The sequence below is a fragment of the Mytilus trossulus genome, chromosome 7, assembly GCF_036588685.1.
Source record: "Mytilus trossulus isolate FHL-02 chromosome 7, PNRI_Mtr1.1.1.hap1, whole genome shotgun sequence".
Classification (NCBI taxonomy): Eukaryota; Metazoa; Mollusca; class Bivalvia; order Mytilida; family Mytilidae; genus Mytilus; species Mytilus trossulus.
The window spans coordinates 20,207,267-20,225,462 of NC_086379.1; the positions used below are offsets into that span (position 1 = coordinate 20,207,267).

Here is an 18,196-nt window from a genome sequence, read left to right on the forward strand (position 1 = left end):
AATAGTTTGAGAAAAATCTAGTATAATGAAAGACGACATCTACAGCGATTCGAGCGAAATTTCTTCCACAAATCCAAACCAAGCCGCATCAAGTTAGAATAGAGTGTGGAGCAATAAATGATAAAATATCTATCTTATCTGCCTACAAACAGTTGAAAATGATACACAAGATGATTTTAGGAAGATAAAATACCACTAATAAACCTCTTTGTCTTCTTTATAAGGTCTCTTTGGGTCAATTTATACCTCACATTTCCTCAAAATTTCAACTTTTCAGGCCGATAGATAAAAATATTGGGGTAACTTTCACTCATCTATGGTAGAAATGTTATAAAAAATGAGTAATTGAAGCATTTTAGCAGAATGAACAATCCATATAAAAGTTTACTGTCTCCAAGGAGGTTTCAATAAGTCTGTACGTAAAAATTAAATTTACGCTGCGTTCCAAAGAGCGACATAAAAGGCTTTCTTTTAGTGAATAACTCGTCGTTACAACATGAAAAATAATTTCATCTACTTATAACTATCTATTTATTTAAGTATTACCTAGGAAAATGTTATATCATAGCAAAATATAAGAAATCAGGAGAAAAAGCCCACCCCCTCTAAACAAAATAAATATATATGCACTTAGTATGGCTTTTTCTGTCAACTGAATATTCATGGTACAGTCCAATTTCAAGAAAATTTTCTCATAAAATGTGTTTTGGAGACTCAATCCACTCAGAATATTTCATTTTTTGTATTATTTCACTTAAATAGCAAGAAATTTTAACACATGAGATTACTCACAAGGCCATAGGTGCATGTACAGCTTCCCATGATATTAGGTGTAATACCACCATTGATTTTCCCCTATTAGTCTTTGTTAAATTTGCACTTTTCAAAAAATTGTGCAGAATTTATCTTTGTTTCAAATAAAGAAATACTTGGCATGAGTAAAGTTTTATCCTGTCCAGTTCTATAGAAAAAGTTTCACATAACATTTCATTGCATATAAGAAAATAACCATCATTGAAAGTTAACCAATCAAATTTCTCCCCTTATTCTATCTGTGTACAAGATTAGTCACCATGTAACCTCAAGATTACAAAATTTTCTATAGAAATCACAAATAAAAAATAATGGTGTTTTGAAATACCCAAGACATATGTTTATGTTTTACTGCAATAAAATGTAGGATTAATTACCTACAACGGTCAAATTCAAGGGAATATTTTTTTAGACCTACTTTCGTACGGATGTGACGTACCATGATTTGGTGGTATTACACCTTCAATCAAAAACATCAATCTCTATCACCATCATACATACACAAGAATATTTTCTAAACAATGTATTATTATGATATGATTGTCAATGAGACAACTCTCCACAAGATACCAAAATTGCACACAGATTTACGACTATAGGTCACCGTACGGCCTTCAACAAGGATAGCCCGTAAACAAATTAAGGGCTAGCGGAAGTATAAATCAGTCAAATAAAAAAATAAAAATAATTTTGTTTAGCCGTAAGAGGGTCTGACTCATCTTGATCTGTCTCAAAATATACTGTAAGTACTTGCCTTGTCCCAGTCAGGTCGCCCTGCCTGAGTTTTTGTTTTTAATCCCGTAAAAAAATCTTTTCGCTCCTTTTTATGTACTAAATCCAACGCCAGTTGTAAACCAACTCCTTCCATATGCGTCTTTTTTACTGCAGCTGTCATATACAGATGTAGGTCAACAAATTTATCTTCTTCCCATCCTGCTAAAGACTGTTCAACTTCCAAGTTGTTTAATACACGAACAAACCATTCAAAACAACGTTGATTTCTATTTATCCAAATAAAATCTACCTATAAATAAAAGTAATAATAGTTTACCGCTGTTCAATAGCCATACATAGATTACGCGAACACAAATCCGTGTCACAAACCAAAACCGGGGAAAACAATGCAACAACAGAAACACTGAACTGCAACAAAAAGAAACGCCAACAGAAATATAAACGGAACATTTGATCATAAATGTCGAATTCCTGGTAAGGTATCGGACAGTTTAAGAAAACGTCATGTGAAATCCTAGTTTTATGACGAACCTATATGGCAATATGAAGATATCACTAAAAGGATTACATTAGGTACACATAACATAAAAAGGGCATATCATATACATTATGGTACATTACAACATGTAAACCACAGAATAACAATGGAACCTAAACGAAAAAAAAATAGCATCAGACTTTACTTTTCCATTAGCTTGAAAAGCTTGAAATTCTTGAACGTTTATCTTGCAGTTTTAATAATAACTGTTAAAAACCATTTCAAACATTTCAAAAACCTTCTAAAATCGATATAAAACAAACTGATGAAATCATAATCTTTCAGTCAGTTTAATTGAAGTCTGGAGCTGGCATGTCAGTTAATTGCTAGTAGTCTGTTGTTATTTATGTATTATTGTCATTTTGTTTATTTTCTTTGGTTATATCTTCTGACATCAGACTCGGACTTCTCTTGAACTGAATTTTAATGTGCGTATTGGTAGGCGTTTAATGTTCTACATTGGCTAGAAGTATTAGGGAGGGGAGGTTGAGATCTCACAAACATGTTTAACCCCGCCGCAGTTTTGCGCCTGTCCTAAGTCAGGAGCCTCTGGCCTTTGTTAGTCTTGTATTGTTTTAATTTTATTTTCTTCTGTACAATTTGGAAATTAGTATGGCGTTCATTATCACTGAACTAGTATATATTTGGCCAGCTGAAGGACGCCTCCGAGTGTGGGAATTTCTCACTACATTGAAGACCTGTTGGTGACCTTCTGCTATTGTTTTTTTCTATGGTCTGGTTGTTGTCTCTTTGACACATTCCCCATTTCCATTCTCAATTTTATTTAAACTTACAAATAAATATCTAGATATTAAGAAATTGGTAGGCAAGAGTTCGCATTATCGAGGATTCAGTTGCTTAATTTTTTTCTTCTTAAAACGATTTGATATTAAAGTGCTTCTTTAATGATGGATATGCGGAACTTACATACACATGTACACATTGTACTGATGGTAGCCGTGTTCCCCTCAAACATATTCTCTTGACTATCATAACATTTGGACACTTCAGTGAGCTTTATATTCCAGCTGAACATGAAATTGTGTGTGTGCTCCTTTGGAGGTGGAGTATGATTTTATGAAATATACATGTACAATCTGAAGTTTACCTTTTTCATCTTTAAAATATTTTCTTGATTATCGTCATACCAACAATGTGTACATTTCGGACAGTTCCGTTTGTTTCTTTTAATCTGATGAATAATGCTTTGTAAAATAGAAGCCATTGGTGTGACGCCAATTCCTGCACCAATCAAAATGGCGTGTTCTGTAGTCAAGGCTTCACGTGATGCTGTTCCGAATGGTCCATCTAGGAAACACTAGTAATACAAGTTGTATTGACAATAAGAACAATTTATAAGAAAAAAAAGATGAGTTTTGATTGGTGAAAAGTTTTCGAATGTTTTTGAGAGTCGTATTTTCAAGCAACTGATTACAATAACTAAAAATTCAGAAAATGATTGAACCTTAAAAAAAGTATCGTTTGTGGTGAATGATGACTTATTGATTTTCTACAGGTATGCGTGCATTTTACTGAAAAAAAAATTTCGAATTTGTTTTTAATTTTGTTTGTATTTAATTTTTACAAATGTTTTCATATATATTTATTGTACTTGTAATACATAAAGTGTGTGGTTCTAAAACACATTGGAGATGTTATGAAGAGGGAATCTTAATGGTCCTTACATTTCTTATTTTAAATGGATTAGTGTACTTAGAAAATATTATAAAAAAGGACTTTGGTTTGAAGTTAATTCAATGTGGGTTATGCATCTAATATACATATTTTGTAAAACCATAGAGGGGTTACCAATATGAGAAAGCAATTAAATGTGACTGTACAAAAAGCCTTTCAACTATGTTAAAAAAAAGCATTGAACAATTTATATTACAATGTATAAGGTGAACAGTAATACAATATCCATATGCCTCTTTAATCAGTTCTTCTCATACTTCTGCAGAAATCAATCAATTAATCAATCAAACGAAGATATTTAAAACAACGATATTTATTTGAAAATCATGCTTTATATACTTACTCTAATTTTGACAGATTTTATTTTCATTTGAATTCTCTTTAGCCTTGCTACTTCTTCCTACAAAATACTTCCAGATTAAATGACTGCTTATGTAAATATATGTTTCCGAATGAAGAGTAGTAAGTTTGTCTGTGTTTATTTCCAATTTTATGTTTGCCGACCGTGCAAGTCCCTTATGGATACATTTAGCCAAAGTCCTTAAAAAACCTTTTTACGTCTACTCTCGAAGCTTTGATTTTTTTAATACTAAGAATTTTCTTCTCCATATAATGGATTACTTTAACAGTATTTGACAAAAAAAATTCGGAAATGTTGGTCAACTATACTCTTCAATTTCGTACTTTATTTGACCCTTTTGACTTTTTTATTCGAGCGTCACTGATGAGTCTTATTATTGTGACCCCGTGCTTTATATACCTACCCCATCTAAACTCCCGATTGTTCCACTTCTTCTTATGTTTATCATTAGACCATTTAATCTATCTGAAACAGACAATAGTTTCAAGGTCAAATGCTGTCAAAACATGTACATGTATTAAAGATATCATCATGTCTCACGAATAAAATAAAGCATTTGATAAATAATTGAATATATGTTGTTACATATTTAAGGTAAATGAAAGTGCAAAACCTTTTGTTACTGACTGTTTTTAAGAACTAATCTTTTCCACGTGATCAATATACACGAATATGCCGAAGTTTGCTATTATAAAGGAACATTTTGTTAAAACATTCTTTTACAAGAATTTAGCGTTATATAATTAATTTTAAGTTATTTCTTGTCACATTTATAAAAAAAACCAGTATCTCATCAAAAACAATTAATAGAAATTCAAATCTCTTTTTTTCAAATTTTAATATACACATTTTTTTTTACTGCAGACCTATAATCGACTTTCGTCTATTAGGCAGATGTTCTTTTCGTTTCTTCTGCAATGTCGTCATCATAGGCGTCTCAGCCTCAATTTCACATTCCACTCCAGGATCGTACCTAGATAGGTATTGGTACAGAACTTTCGTCCAATTTCCTGTTGTACGCACGTGTAACCATAGTCTGTCTAAAAGTTGAAGAAAGACTCCTTAATAAGCATGTTAAAATATTATTGTCTGGTTTATTTTTTCTAAAGTCTAGATACTGCCATAGTGTAGTCCTATGTCATGTATAAATGATTTTGTTACAGCAGATGACCGTGAGGGTATTCCGCTGTATACTGCTATCGCTTAGATTTCCATTATGTAAACAAGTCATGTTCGTTTCAAGAAAAACAATGTTGACAAATATGCAATTATATAAGAACATAAGAAAATACAATGGCATGTAACAAATTCTAATTCTTTGGCAATTTTTAACTCCAAAAAAAATCAAATTAAAACTCTGTTGTTTTTAAATCAAGCAAATACCTTTCATTTCTGGCGCACTGCTGATGGTGAACGGGTGAAACTCGTACGGTGAAATGTCAGGAATCTGTAAATACATATAGTCGCCAGGCTGGAAGTCAAATGTCTTTGGTCTCGATATCTCAAGATGAGTTACCTATGAAATGTATCTATATGTTAATGGTTTAAAATATGTTCCTACAGAGATACATTTCAAGTGTTTTTCTGCAATTTGAGTCATATTAAAGACTGATTCTAGATACATATATAAGAATTAACTTATATATCCACAATGTATGCGCGAAAATAGACATTTAGACTCAGACAAAAATACATTACCCTTTGAAGTTAACTGGTTGTTCCCTTAACACATCAAATCGACACAAAGCATCAATTGAAAGTATCTAACAAAAACATACCGAACCTAGCAAGTTATACATCGCTCTAAACAATAAATAATGTTCGTTTCCTGGTTTATTTTTACATTCGTATGTGTATTCATGGGTCCTCCTAAAAAGCAGTGTTAACTTTAAACCATGTCCACGACAGCAATACATAATACTCATTGTTAGCTGCAACCATCAGAAATAAATTGATGTTTCGGATCCTTAGACAAACACGCAATTTAAACAACTTTCCTATCAAGGCAGTAACCCAAGTTTTTTAATTGTGATTGTCCCCAAAAGGCACTTACGTAGCTTTAGAATCTTACAACACAAGGCAGTAACGTGACTTTGTAAACGTTATAATCACCACACGACAGTAACTCTGTGTCTCAACGTCCCCTACACTGCATTAACTAGTAGGCCGTACGGTGACCTTTAGTTGTTAATGTCTGTGTCATTTTGGTCTTTTGTGGATAGTTGTCTAATTGGCAATCATACCACATCTTCTTTTTTTATAGTTCTCTGTCCACTGACCTATATGTTTATACTGCTACATAATTCCAACAAGGCAGTTATGTTACTCTCTGAAATTACCTCACAAGTCAGTAACGTAACTTTGTAAGCTTTCAATTCCTCACAAGGTAGCTCATGTTCTAAATTCACGTGCCCCACAAGACAGTTTCGTATTATTTTGAATTAATAATCCAACAAGATATTAACATATCTCTCTAAACTAACCAATGAGGTAGTATTATAATTCTAAACACTTATTAATCACCCAAGTTAACAATGCAATAACCTATCTCTCTACATTTACACATGAATTAGTATTATAATTGTATACACTTACCCCACAAGGCAGTAACGTAACTTTCTCTATATATGTTACACCGTAACGTAACTGTTTGATCCACTTGACTCTATAGATCTGTTCTAATAGGAATATAGTACCTGGTACCAAAATCCACATCCAAAAATGTTTACAGTGGATTATTAATAGAATCCAAAATGGTATACACAGAAAATGGAGGTAGAAAAATACCTGAAATATGATTAATACAGTCTGTCTCATCAAGAAAAGAAGTTTACATTATAATTATGATCCTAAGAAACAGGAAACAAGCGTGTTTTCAGTTGCAATATTTTACTTATTAATAAAAATGTACGCTACAAAAGATGACAAGTTTATCTTGCTCTGATAATAATTACAAAAACTAAGATTAATATACTTGAACATTAAAGCAAAGTTGTTCATTCTTGAATGTTATTGAATGCGCTCTGAATCTCTCGACAGACTCGTGTTCGCCTCGAGTGTGGAAGATCGTTAATTAGTTCGAAAACCAGCCGGGCCAAACAAATGACTTAAGAATTCGTATTTGATTCCTTTCAATGCAACTAAGCACGGGGTTTTAAAGTGAATTTTAAATTTATAAATATCAATTAATCATTTTCTGGGAAGAGCATACATGTATCTGTCAAAATATATGTTCCTGCTATTTTTTCACTTCAAACTTGAAATCAATAAATTTTTAGATCAATCGTTTCAAAATATCAACAACAAAAAATAACAGAAACAGCAAAGATTCTGATTGAAAATACACGATGAAGAAAAATACACGCGACACTCCCTAAGTCATCCTCCATTTTGAAAACTAAAGAAAAAATCACATTTTTTTCAAATTGATGTGGTACGCATTTTGCCCTCGAATTAAACTATGTCAAGTAGAATACTTCGCTTGCTATATATCTTAATGTACTCAATCGAGTTGCAAAATTTTACTTTTAGTTAAGCAGTATTAAAATCATCATTATTTCAACATTTATTCAAAATGTTCATTCTTTGCACAATTAACTAGATAATTGGATCTTAAAGTGAGTGTTGTATGTTACAGGATGTCTGAAAGAAGAAAGACAACTCCATTTGCCTAGAGTGATTCCCTCATGTATAGAATGTGGACTCACTTGATATATCCTAGATCTGACAGATGGGTACGACAAAACACACATGATAAGGAGGATAACTAATAATATCCATCCAGTAATGAAGGCTGTTCCATTTATTAACCCAAACGTTGTGATATCTGTCAAAAGTATTTTCCATGCTAGCAAGGCAACACTATCGTTTGATAATAAGACTACAAAAGAGACAAAATCATTGACATTTTACAGCTAATTTACTATTGTTTGTAGGGTAAAACTGTGGTTGGATAGCTTACTTTGTTTGTATAATTGTTTATACAAGCTTTGTAATTAAGTTTGACATCTCCAAACAATAAATATGACATAGTTATATAAGCCTGTATATATCATATTTTAATTCAATTGGACATTATCCCAATATAATTGTACAATATAAAAACAAAGCAAGCAAGCTTACCAAAGTCTTCCTCTACATACATTAAGAAATTAGCTGTAGTTTCATGGTACTTTCGACATTTGCATACCTGCCAGCTTTTCAAAATCCCATGGGGGTTTTGCGTGCAAGATGGCTGTCCCAGTTCATAAAAAACTTGAAGGGGGCTTGTAAATACATTTTGATGTTGTTTTTTGGCTTCTTCATACTTTTATAATTCTAATGTCATTGTAAAATCAACTATTTTATTTAAATTGTGGACACAATTGCTCAGTCTTTCAAAATTTCAATTTGGGAGCGTTCATTGGGGGAAATTCCCCGCAAATAGTGAAAATTGGCAGGTATGCATTTATATATTATTTATGATAAAATAAGAAGACAAGTCATTGTGACCGTAATAACCAATTACACAACTGCATGTATCTACAGAGCATCGGCCATCGAAAACTTTATTCTTTTAGAGGCTAGGTGTTCGAGTGGCCTAGAGCTTCGGAAATAGTGCAAGGCGATTTGAAGCCACGATATCTCAGTAGCAAACTGTTTGGATCCCGACAAGGGAAGAACAAAAAAAAATGCTTCCGGAAGTTGACATATCTAACATTGTTGGTCTGATAGTTAGACGAATTATATACTGTATCACAGAACGTGTTTTTAGCCTTGGATTACCATCACTGGTGATCCGATGGATAAAATCTGTCGTAGAGCTGTCACTGGATCAGACGTACTTATATATACATATAGCTTAGGGTAGTTTAATGCCATTAATGGGAATAGTTTTTAAGTATATGTTTCTTGTTTATTCCATTTTAGTGTGAATAAAACTTCTCGTTGTTTCTAAGGATTCGGTGACTAAGAAATGGTAAATGGTTTGGAATATGACATTAATTTTGTTTTCTAGTCGTTTGACGAGTTTGAGCTTTTGATCTCGCCATTTGATAAGGTATTTTCCGATTTGAATTTTCCGTAGAGTTCTCTTTTTTTCAGTATGTATGTAATCAGTTATTCCTACAAACAGGACCGTCGACTTTTCCGCTTAACGTTTTTCTCGTGAAGGGTCTAAGTTTTATTGTTTATTAATATTTATACTTTTCTGATATTTTCATGATGACTTAATGCTATTTGTTTGTTTGTTTGTTTTTATAGGAGCGGGAGGGATAAAGTGTTATACTTTACTCACTTGCGTTCCCAATATGTCCTATTGTATGAAATACTGCAAAAACACCTATCATAGCTCCAACACACTGGTGAAATACTGAATGTTCATCTAACGGAAGATAACGTCCAATTCTCGTTGATCTTACGAGATTTATTGTCTGTTTTAACATTAGAACGAGAACAAGAGTACAGTTAAAATTCAAATTCATTCCACAGACTCTCGCTGTAATTAAAAACCCGTTTGATTTATTGTGATTCCAGGCAGCAAAAGCACCAAGTCCTAAATTTGCAATTATGTAGAGTAGAATGAATACTATTTTTGAAGTATTGTGTTCCCAATAAACTTTAGAACAATACCGAGCTCCTTGGGAACATGTATTACTCTTTTGAATGTCGAACCAATGTGTAGCACTATATTAAAAAGAAAACATAAAAGTGAATTGTATAACATGATATCGTTTAAATTCATCAAACTATTTATTTTTATTATGACATTTAATCAATTTTTAGAGTTGTTTATAATTTTTTTCCGACATTTTTTTTAATGTGTCGTTAAATGTCTTTACCAAAATAAGGCGGTAGTTTTATCTTATGAATTGTTTTATATACTGTCATGAAGTGGCTAACGGGTTGTTCTCATTGTTGAAGGTAATATGGTACCCCGTTGTTATTTTTCTTTCACATTTACATTATGTCCAACATGGAATTTTAAATGCATATGTGTCTCTTTTCGTTGCGCACATGTATAATAGATCAATAATGCATAAAAAGGAAAATAAGACTATTTAAGGTGGTTTGGGAGTATAAATTAAAAATGATACATTTTTTTATATATATACTTTACCAAAACGTGGTATATATTGTGAAATATTCAAAAATATAATAAAATGATAGGTCACCAAACATTTTCTCAAGTTACAGGTTGTGACAAAATGCCACTTGTTGTATTATGAATTATACAGAAAAAAAACATCAGTTTGTGATTAGAAGCTATTAAGCTAAATGATAGAATTGTAAAATAAAACACTTGGAGATTGCTTTTATAAAATGCTTTGAAAATATCAAAGAAAAAAAGGGTCACCATGCGTTTTTTCATATGGAATATGAAATTTAAAACAAAATTTCATTTAGATTCCTTCAGTAAATGCACTGTTTCAGAGTTACCTGTCGTGAGTTCCCTTAAAATGCCAAATCAAACCATAAGCAATCAAGCAAAAACGATCTAAGGCTGGACAAATATTATTATAATATCAATTTTTATCAGTTAGAATCTTACTTTGTTCTTTTAAATGAACATTCACATTAGTTATTTTCATTCCGCATAAAATTTTGCTGACTTGCTTGAAAATCTAGACCTTATGTTCTCTCAGTGTTGTTGTTAATCCAAGATGGCGTAAACATCCATACAATAATATCGGTAAAGGGCAAAGCTGTAAAGCCATTCGATGTCATTTTACACTTCCATCATTATCTTTATTTTAATTCACTAGCTTATGTCATTTTACACTTCCATCATTATCTTTATTTTAATGCACTAGCTTATGACTGATATGCTTTTATTATAAGCATTTAGATACTTTTGTCTGCATATAACTGTTATATTTATTTATGTTTTGTTATACTCAGCAAATGACACCATGTCTGACATAAAACATTGTCTTGTTAATTCTCCGTTTCAGAATCTAAAGCGTTCTGGGTAATATTCCCTTAAGCGTATACCAAACCGTTGTGATGGGTTTAAAAAGTGATAAACAATTATAGAAATTCAACCAATGATGTATATTTAAGGTCTTTCCTTTTTCTATAAGGAAAGACCTTACTGTATTTCTTCTGATTATTAAGGTCTTTCCTTTTACTAAAGGGAAAGACCTTACTGTATTTCTTCTGATTATTATTATTATTATTATTATTCTTCTTGTTCCGCCAAACTTTGACAAAATTTCCCTCCGTAACCGTAAGACATGTCGCTTTCATGTTCACACTTTGTATCGGTGTCATGAATACCTATCTGGAACTCACCCTGTGAGTCGAAATATTTTGTCGGTTCGGAGTAATCCCTCCGAAACCCAAAAACCTTGTTATCGTTCCAACACCGTAACCGTAATAGGTAGAAAAAAAACGAAGGGTGAAATTTGTTCAGGACCTGACCCCGGTTCTTCGTTACATTTGGATCGAAACGATTCAACGACTCATTGGTAGGGTTACGCCCCTATGAAAATTAACCGGTGTCGGTTGGCCACCAAAACTCAGAAACCGTAAGTCGTAGACACATAGGATCTTCACCAATCATCATCAATTTATGTATCTTTGAAAAATATCTCAAGGTCAAATTTGTATTTTGACCTTGACCTTTGACCTAACACCTTGTTATGGAATAATCTCAGAAACCATTATACTTACAGAAGTTTTAAATGGTGGAAAATGTTTGGGTCATTATGGCGCAACTTTGTTACATTTTGACCAAAGAGATTTGACCTTTCTATAAGGGGCATAACCCCTGTTTTAGGTTTTTGAAAAGACAAAATCAGCTTTTACTATATAACCAAAGGTCCTATACCCTTGGGGTCTTCAGTAATTGCATTGGGGACCAATGACCTTGACAAAGGTCAAAAGGTCAAAGGTCAAGGTCATGTCCCAGATAGCGAATTTAGTGTTTTTAACCTTATTTAAAGGATTTTTAGTGTGTTGTCGAGCTTTTTAAGGTTGACCTTGACCTTTTCAATACATTCTACGTCTGTTGGAACATGTATTTTACATTAAAAAAGGAAAGACCTCTCAATTGTTCAAGAACAATTGACAGTTTAATTATTATTATTATTCTTCTTGTTCCGCCAAACTTTGACAAAATTTCCCTCCGTAACCGTAAGACGTGTCGCTTTCATGTTCACACTTTGTATCGGTGTCATGAATACCTATCCGGAACTCACCCTGTGAGTCGAAATATTTTGTCGGTTCGGAGTAATCCCTCCGAAACCCAAAAACCTTGTTATCGTTCCAACACCGTAACCGTAATAGGTAGAAAAAAAATGAAGGGTGAAATTTGTTCAGGACCAGACCCCGGTTCTTCGTTACATTTGGATCGAAAAGATTCAACGACTCATTGGTAGGGTTATGCCCCTATGAAAATTAACCGGTGTCGGTTGGCCACCAAAACTCAGAAACCGTAAGTCGTAGACACATAGGATCTTCACCAATCATCATCATTTCATGTATCTTTAAAAAATACCTCAAGGTCAAATGTTTATGTTGACCTTGACCTTTGACCTAACACCTTGTTATGGGATAATCTCAGAAACCATTATACTTACAGAAGTTTTAAATGGTGGAAAATGTTTGGGTCATTATGGCACAACTTTGTTACATTTTGACCAAAGAGATTTGACCTTTCTATAAGGGGCATAACCCCTGTTTTAGGTTTCTGAAAAGACAAAATCAGCTTTTACTATATAACCAAAGGCCCTAGACCCTTGGGGTCTTCGGTAATGGCATTGGGGACTAATGACCTTGACAAAGGTCAAAAGGTCAAAGGTCAAGGTCATGTCCCAGATAGCGAATTTAGTGTTTTTAACCTTATATAAAGGATTTTGAATGTGTTTTAGAGCTTTTTAAGGTTGACCTTGACCTTTTTCAATACATTCTACGTCTGTTGGAACAAGTATTTTACATTACAAAAGGAAAGACCTCTCAATTGTTCAAGAACAATTGACAGTTTAATTATTATTATTATTCTTCTTGTTCCGCCAAACTTTGACAAAATTTCCCTCCGTAACCGTAAGACGTGTCGCTTTCATGTTCACACTTTGTATCGGTGTCATGAATACCTATCCGGAACTCACCCTGTGAGTCGAAATATTTTGTCGGTTCGGAGTAATCCCTCCGAAACCCAAAAACCTTGTTATCGTTCCAACACCGTAACCGTAATAGGTAGAAAAAAAATGATGGGTGAAATTTGTTCAGGACCAGACCCCGGTTCTTCGTTACATTTGGATCGAAAAGATTCAACGACTCATTGGTAGGGTTATGCCCCTATGAAAATTAACCGGTGTCGGTTGGCCACCAAAACTCAGAAACCGTAAGTCGTAGACACATAGGATCTTCACCAATCATCATCATTTCATATATCTTTAAAAAATACCTCAAGGTCAAATTTGTATGTTGACCTTGACCTTTGACCTAACACCTTGTTATGAGATAATCTCAGAAACCATTATACTTACAGAAGTTTTAAATGGTGGAAAATGTTTGGGTCATTATGGCGCAACTTTGTTACATTTTGACCAAAGAGATTTGACCTTTCTATAAGGGGCATAACCCCTGTTTTAGGTTTTTGAAAAGACAAAATCAGCTTTTACTATATAACCAAAGGTCCTAGACCCTTGGGGTCTTCAGTAATGGCATTGGGGACCAATGACCTTGACAAAGGTCAAAAGGTCAAAGGTCAAGGTCATGTCCCAGATAGCGAATTTAGTGTTTTTAACCTTATTTAAAGGATTTTTAGTGTGTTTTCGAGCTTTTTAAGGTTGACCTTGACCTTTTCAATACATTCTACGTCTGTTGGAACATGTATTTTACATTAAAAAAGGAAAGACCTCTCAATTGTTCAAGAACAATTGACAGTTTAATATTGTTCTTACATCTCTTCTGAAAAAAAAAATCCACCACCTTGTTATCACTTAAACTCTGAAACTACAAGTCCAATCGATCCCAAAATTTACAGTCAGCAGGGCATACATGTACTAAAGGTTCATAAAACAACGTGGTGCCGATATCTCTCAAGACTTTTCCTAGAGAAAAAGAATGGCAATGCCGTAAAAATCGCTTGCTAGGTCCGTAATTCTCAATGAAATCCTACAATAAAAATGTCCGCTCCTGGATTGAAAAACTTATCTGTTACAAACTGGTGCTGAAAAATGTACATTTTAAGAAAATAATCCTTAAACGTGTTTTAAAGTTACACCGGATCAAATAAATCCAAATCATGCACTGCTGGTGAACTGTGATCAAAATGTCAATTTCCTATAATGACCAAAGAAATTACATTGTGTACATTCCATCTCTATAGATGTTGTCTGTCCAACGTCCCGACCTAAAGAGAAATAAAAAGACTAAGTTTTTCTTAATATAAACACGCGTCACGTGGTGTCTCCTCAATCTGGCGCGCGCGCTGGACCTAAAATAAAATAAAAACTTTCCAAACTAAACATGAAACTTCTCCGGTAACACAATACTAGACCCCTTACAGAAACAAACAAACAAACAAACAAACAAACAAACAAACAAAACAAACAAACAAACACCCCCCCCCCCCCCAATCAATCTGTTTCAAAGGGGGAAAGACCGTTTACAATTGCTTTTTGAAAGCAATTGATTTATATTTATTATTATTCTTTTTCCGCCAAACTTTGACAAATTTAGCCGCGTTAACCGTAAGACGTGTCGCTTTCATGTTCACACTTTGTATCGGTGTCATGAATACCTATCCGGAACTCACCCTGTGAGTCGAAATATTTTGTCGGTTCGGAGTAATCCCTCCGAAACCCAAAAACCTTGTTATCGTTCCAACACCGTAACCGTAATAGATAGAAAAAAAATGAAGGGTGAAATTTGTTCAGGACCAGACCCCGGTTCTTCGTTACATTTGGATCGAAAAGATTCAACGACTCATTGGTAGGGTTATGCCCCTATGAAAATTAACCGGTGTCGGTTGACCACCAAAACTCAGAAACCGTAAGTCGTAGACACCTAGGATCTTCACCATTCATCATCAATTCATGTATCTTTGAAAAATAACTCAAGGTCAAATGTGTATGTTGACCTTGACCTTTGACCTACCACCTTGTTATGGGATAATCTCAGCAACTATTATACTTACAAAAGTTTTAAATAGTGGAAAATGTTTGGGTCATTACGGCGCAACTTTGTTACATTTTGACCGAAGAGATTTGACATTTTTTTAAGGGGCATAACACCTGTTTTAGGTTTCTGGAAAGACAAAATCAGCTTTTACTTTATAACCAAAGGTCCTAGACCCATGGGGTCTTCGGCAATAACATTGGGGACTAATGACCTTGACAAAGGTCAAAAGGTCAAAGGTCAAGGTCATGTCCCATATAGCGAATTTAGTGTTTTTAACCTTATTTAAAGGATTTTCAGTGTGTTTTAAAGCTTTTCAATACATTCTACGTCTATTGGGACATGTATTTTACATTACAAAAGGAAAGACCTCTCAATTGTTCAAGAACAATTGACAGTTTAATTATTATTATTATTAGGTCTTTCCACTTTTCCGTGGAAAGACCTATTGGTTTTCTTCTGATTATTATTATTATTATTATTATTATTTTTTTTCTTCCGCCAACTTTTTGATCCTTCGCAATTTTTTTGTTTCGCAAGATGTCGCTTAGATATATGGTATATGATATCGAGCAATTAATACGCTTTTGAAACTGACACCGAGTAACCAAAATCTTTTCAATGTAAGAGTTATCTCCCCGAACACTGTTTTTCTTGTGATCGCTTAATATTCGCAACCGTATAAGAAACCGACAAATTTATTTTACCAAATTGCTCGTTATATCCTCAGGATGATTTGATTTGTTTTGACCGAAGCTATCCGGAGACTCCATATGAGAGTTATTTCCCCTTTTATATTTGATATAAGTGATATGCATTTTTAACTGGAAAACCATAAGTGTTAGAGGCCTAGGGTCTTTTGTTTTGAGGTCCTTGGTCCAAAAAATTGAAAATGAGGTCAAGGTCAAAGGTCAAGGTCATGATCAAAATTTTGATTTTGGCTTGTTATCTCTTATTTTCAGAAATCATATAAGATATTGACAAAATATTTTCATAAAATTGTTAGTTACGACATGTAGTAACACATAAATTTTAGTCGAAAGGGTACGTAGACATTTGACGTGAGTTTTCCCCCTTTTTATATCTAATATCATATGTATGGTAATATAACTCATAAACAATATAAAGTAGAGGACTAAAGTCTTTTGATTTGAGGTCCTTGGTTGATGACCTTGAAATTGAGCTCAAGGTCATTGGCAAAATTAACGTTCTAGATTTTGACCTTTGCTTTTACCTCATATGTATACATGATAAGGACATGGGACTTTTTGCAATAGGTTGCAAGCAATGTGACCTTGTAAAAGCCAACCGGAAGTGACCTTTTGTTTACCGGAAGTAGCTATTTTTTGTTCTAAATAAATGTAAAAGTATATAGAACCATATATTTTTGGAATCAGTGTCAATTAAACTATCAAACTATACCGGAAATTACGTCGTTTGAACCGGAAGTTAACAATTATCTCCCTTATCTATATCTTTTTCCATAGAAACCATACATTTTTGGAATCAACGTACAATAAGCTGTCATTTGACGGTTCAATTGACATTTAAAACCAAATTTTTAATATTTTCTTATAAAAAAAAATCCTTACTAGTGGAAAGACCATCAATGGTTCTCTGAACAATTGGTTTTTAATTATTATTATTATTATTATTATTATTCTTTCCGCCAAACTTTAACGAAATTTCCCAAAACAAGTACGCGACATGTTGAAATGATATTAGGTATTTAGTATCGGTTGACCAAAAGCTATCTTGTGGTGAGGGCACGACCCCGTAACATTTCCTTTATAGGAGTTATCTCCCCTAACACCAAAAACCTTGTTATCATTCTAACTCCATAACCATAATAGGTAGAAAAAAAACAAAGGGTGGAATTTGTTCAGGAACAGACCCTTGTGCTTCGTTACATTTAAATTGAAAGATTCAACGACTCATTGGTAGGGTTATGCCCCTTTGAAAATTAACAAATTTCGGTTGGCCACTAAAACTCAGAAACTGTAAATTGTAGCCACCTAGGATTATCACCAATGATCATTAATTGACATGGACATGAAAATTGACCTAAGGTCAAAGGTCAAGGTCATGACCTAGATTTTGACCTTAGCTTGTTATCGGCTTTCCTAAATAACCGTAAAAGATGGCTGATAAAATGTAACGGAGGAAATGTGTGTCTTGTTAAGATCTACATTTGCTATGTTGGGTTTAAAATCATTGGACCAACTGTTATGGAACTAGGGCACCAAAACTGTTTTTGGGGTCCGAAATGATGATTGTTTGCTTATAACCCAAAAGTGGTTAGAGATAGAAAGAAACTTTGAATTGCAATAATGATCAGCATAATAAGATCTACAAAGTTAGGTCAAGGTCAGAGTTCAAGTCCCTAGCAACGACATGAAACACCTTAGCAACCATATATTTTTGTACTTAGAAGGCTATGGATAATATAAATATGATATTTTTAATACTGGAAATGACATTTTTGTCCCTAGCAACGACATATAAGTCCTTAACAATCACTTATTTTTTTAACTTTAAATACTATGAATAGTACATATGACATTTTTAATACTAACAGTAATATTTTTATCCTTATGAATGATTTTTGTCCTTAGCAACCACTTGTTATGAACATAAAAGTCCTTAGAAACCATATATTTTTTAACTAAGAAGGCAATAAATAAAAGAAAAAAGGAAAGACCTAGCAATTGTTCATGAACAATTGACTTTTAATATTGTTCTTACATCTCTTCTGAAAAAAAAAATCCACCACCTTGTTATCACTTAAACTCTGAAACTACAAGTCCAATCGATCCCAAAATTTACAGTCAGCAGGGCATACATGTACTAAAGGTTCATAAAACAACGTGGTGCCGATATCTCTCAAGACTTTTCCTAGAGAAAAAGAATGGCAATGCCGTAAAAATCGCTTGCTAGGTCCGTAATTC

General features: G+C 33.4%; 1 protein-coding gene across 1 annotated transcript in view; it reads right to left on the bottom strand.

Annotated features, from left to right (window-relative positions):
- The window catches only part of LOC134726228 (NADPH oxidase 5-like), a 31,677-nt gene that overhangs the window by 1,231 nt on the left and 12,250 nt on the right, over positions 1 to 18,196 (bottom strand). The window contains exons 5-13 of the mRNA XM_063590630.1: positions 9,418 to 9,806; positions 7,850 to 8,022; positions 6,738 to 6,929; positions 5,526 to 5,658; positions 5,009 to 5,182; positions 4,540 to 4,607; positions 4,125 to 4,181; positions 3,195 to 3,404; positions 1,568 to 1,837 (exon numbers count right to left, since the gene is read on the bottom strand). Coding sequence (XP_063446700.1) covers positions 1,568 to 1,837; positions 3,195 to 3,404; positions 4,125 to 4,181; positions 4,540 to 4,607; positions 5,009 to 5,182; positions 5,526 to 5,658; positions 6,738 to 6,929; positions 7,850 to 8,022; positions 9,418 to 9,806 — 1,666 coding nt within the window. The remainder of the gene's footprint in view (positions 1 to 1,567; positions 1,838 to 3,194; positions 3,405 to 4,124; positions 4,182 to 4,539; positions 4,608 to 5,008; positions 5,183 to 5,525; positions 5,659 to 6,737; positions 6,930 to 7,849; positions 8,023 to 9,417; positions 9,807 to 18,196) is intronic.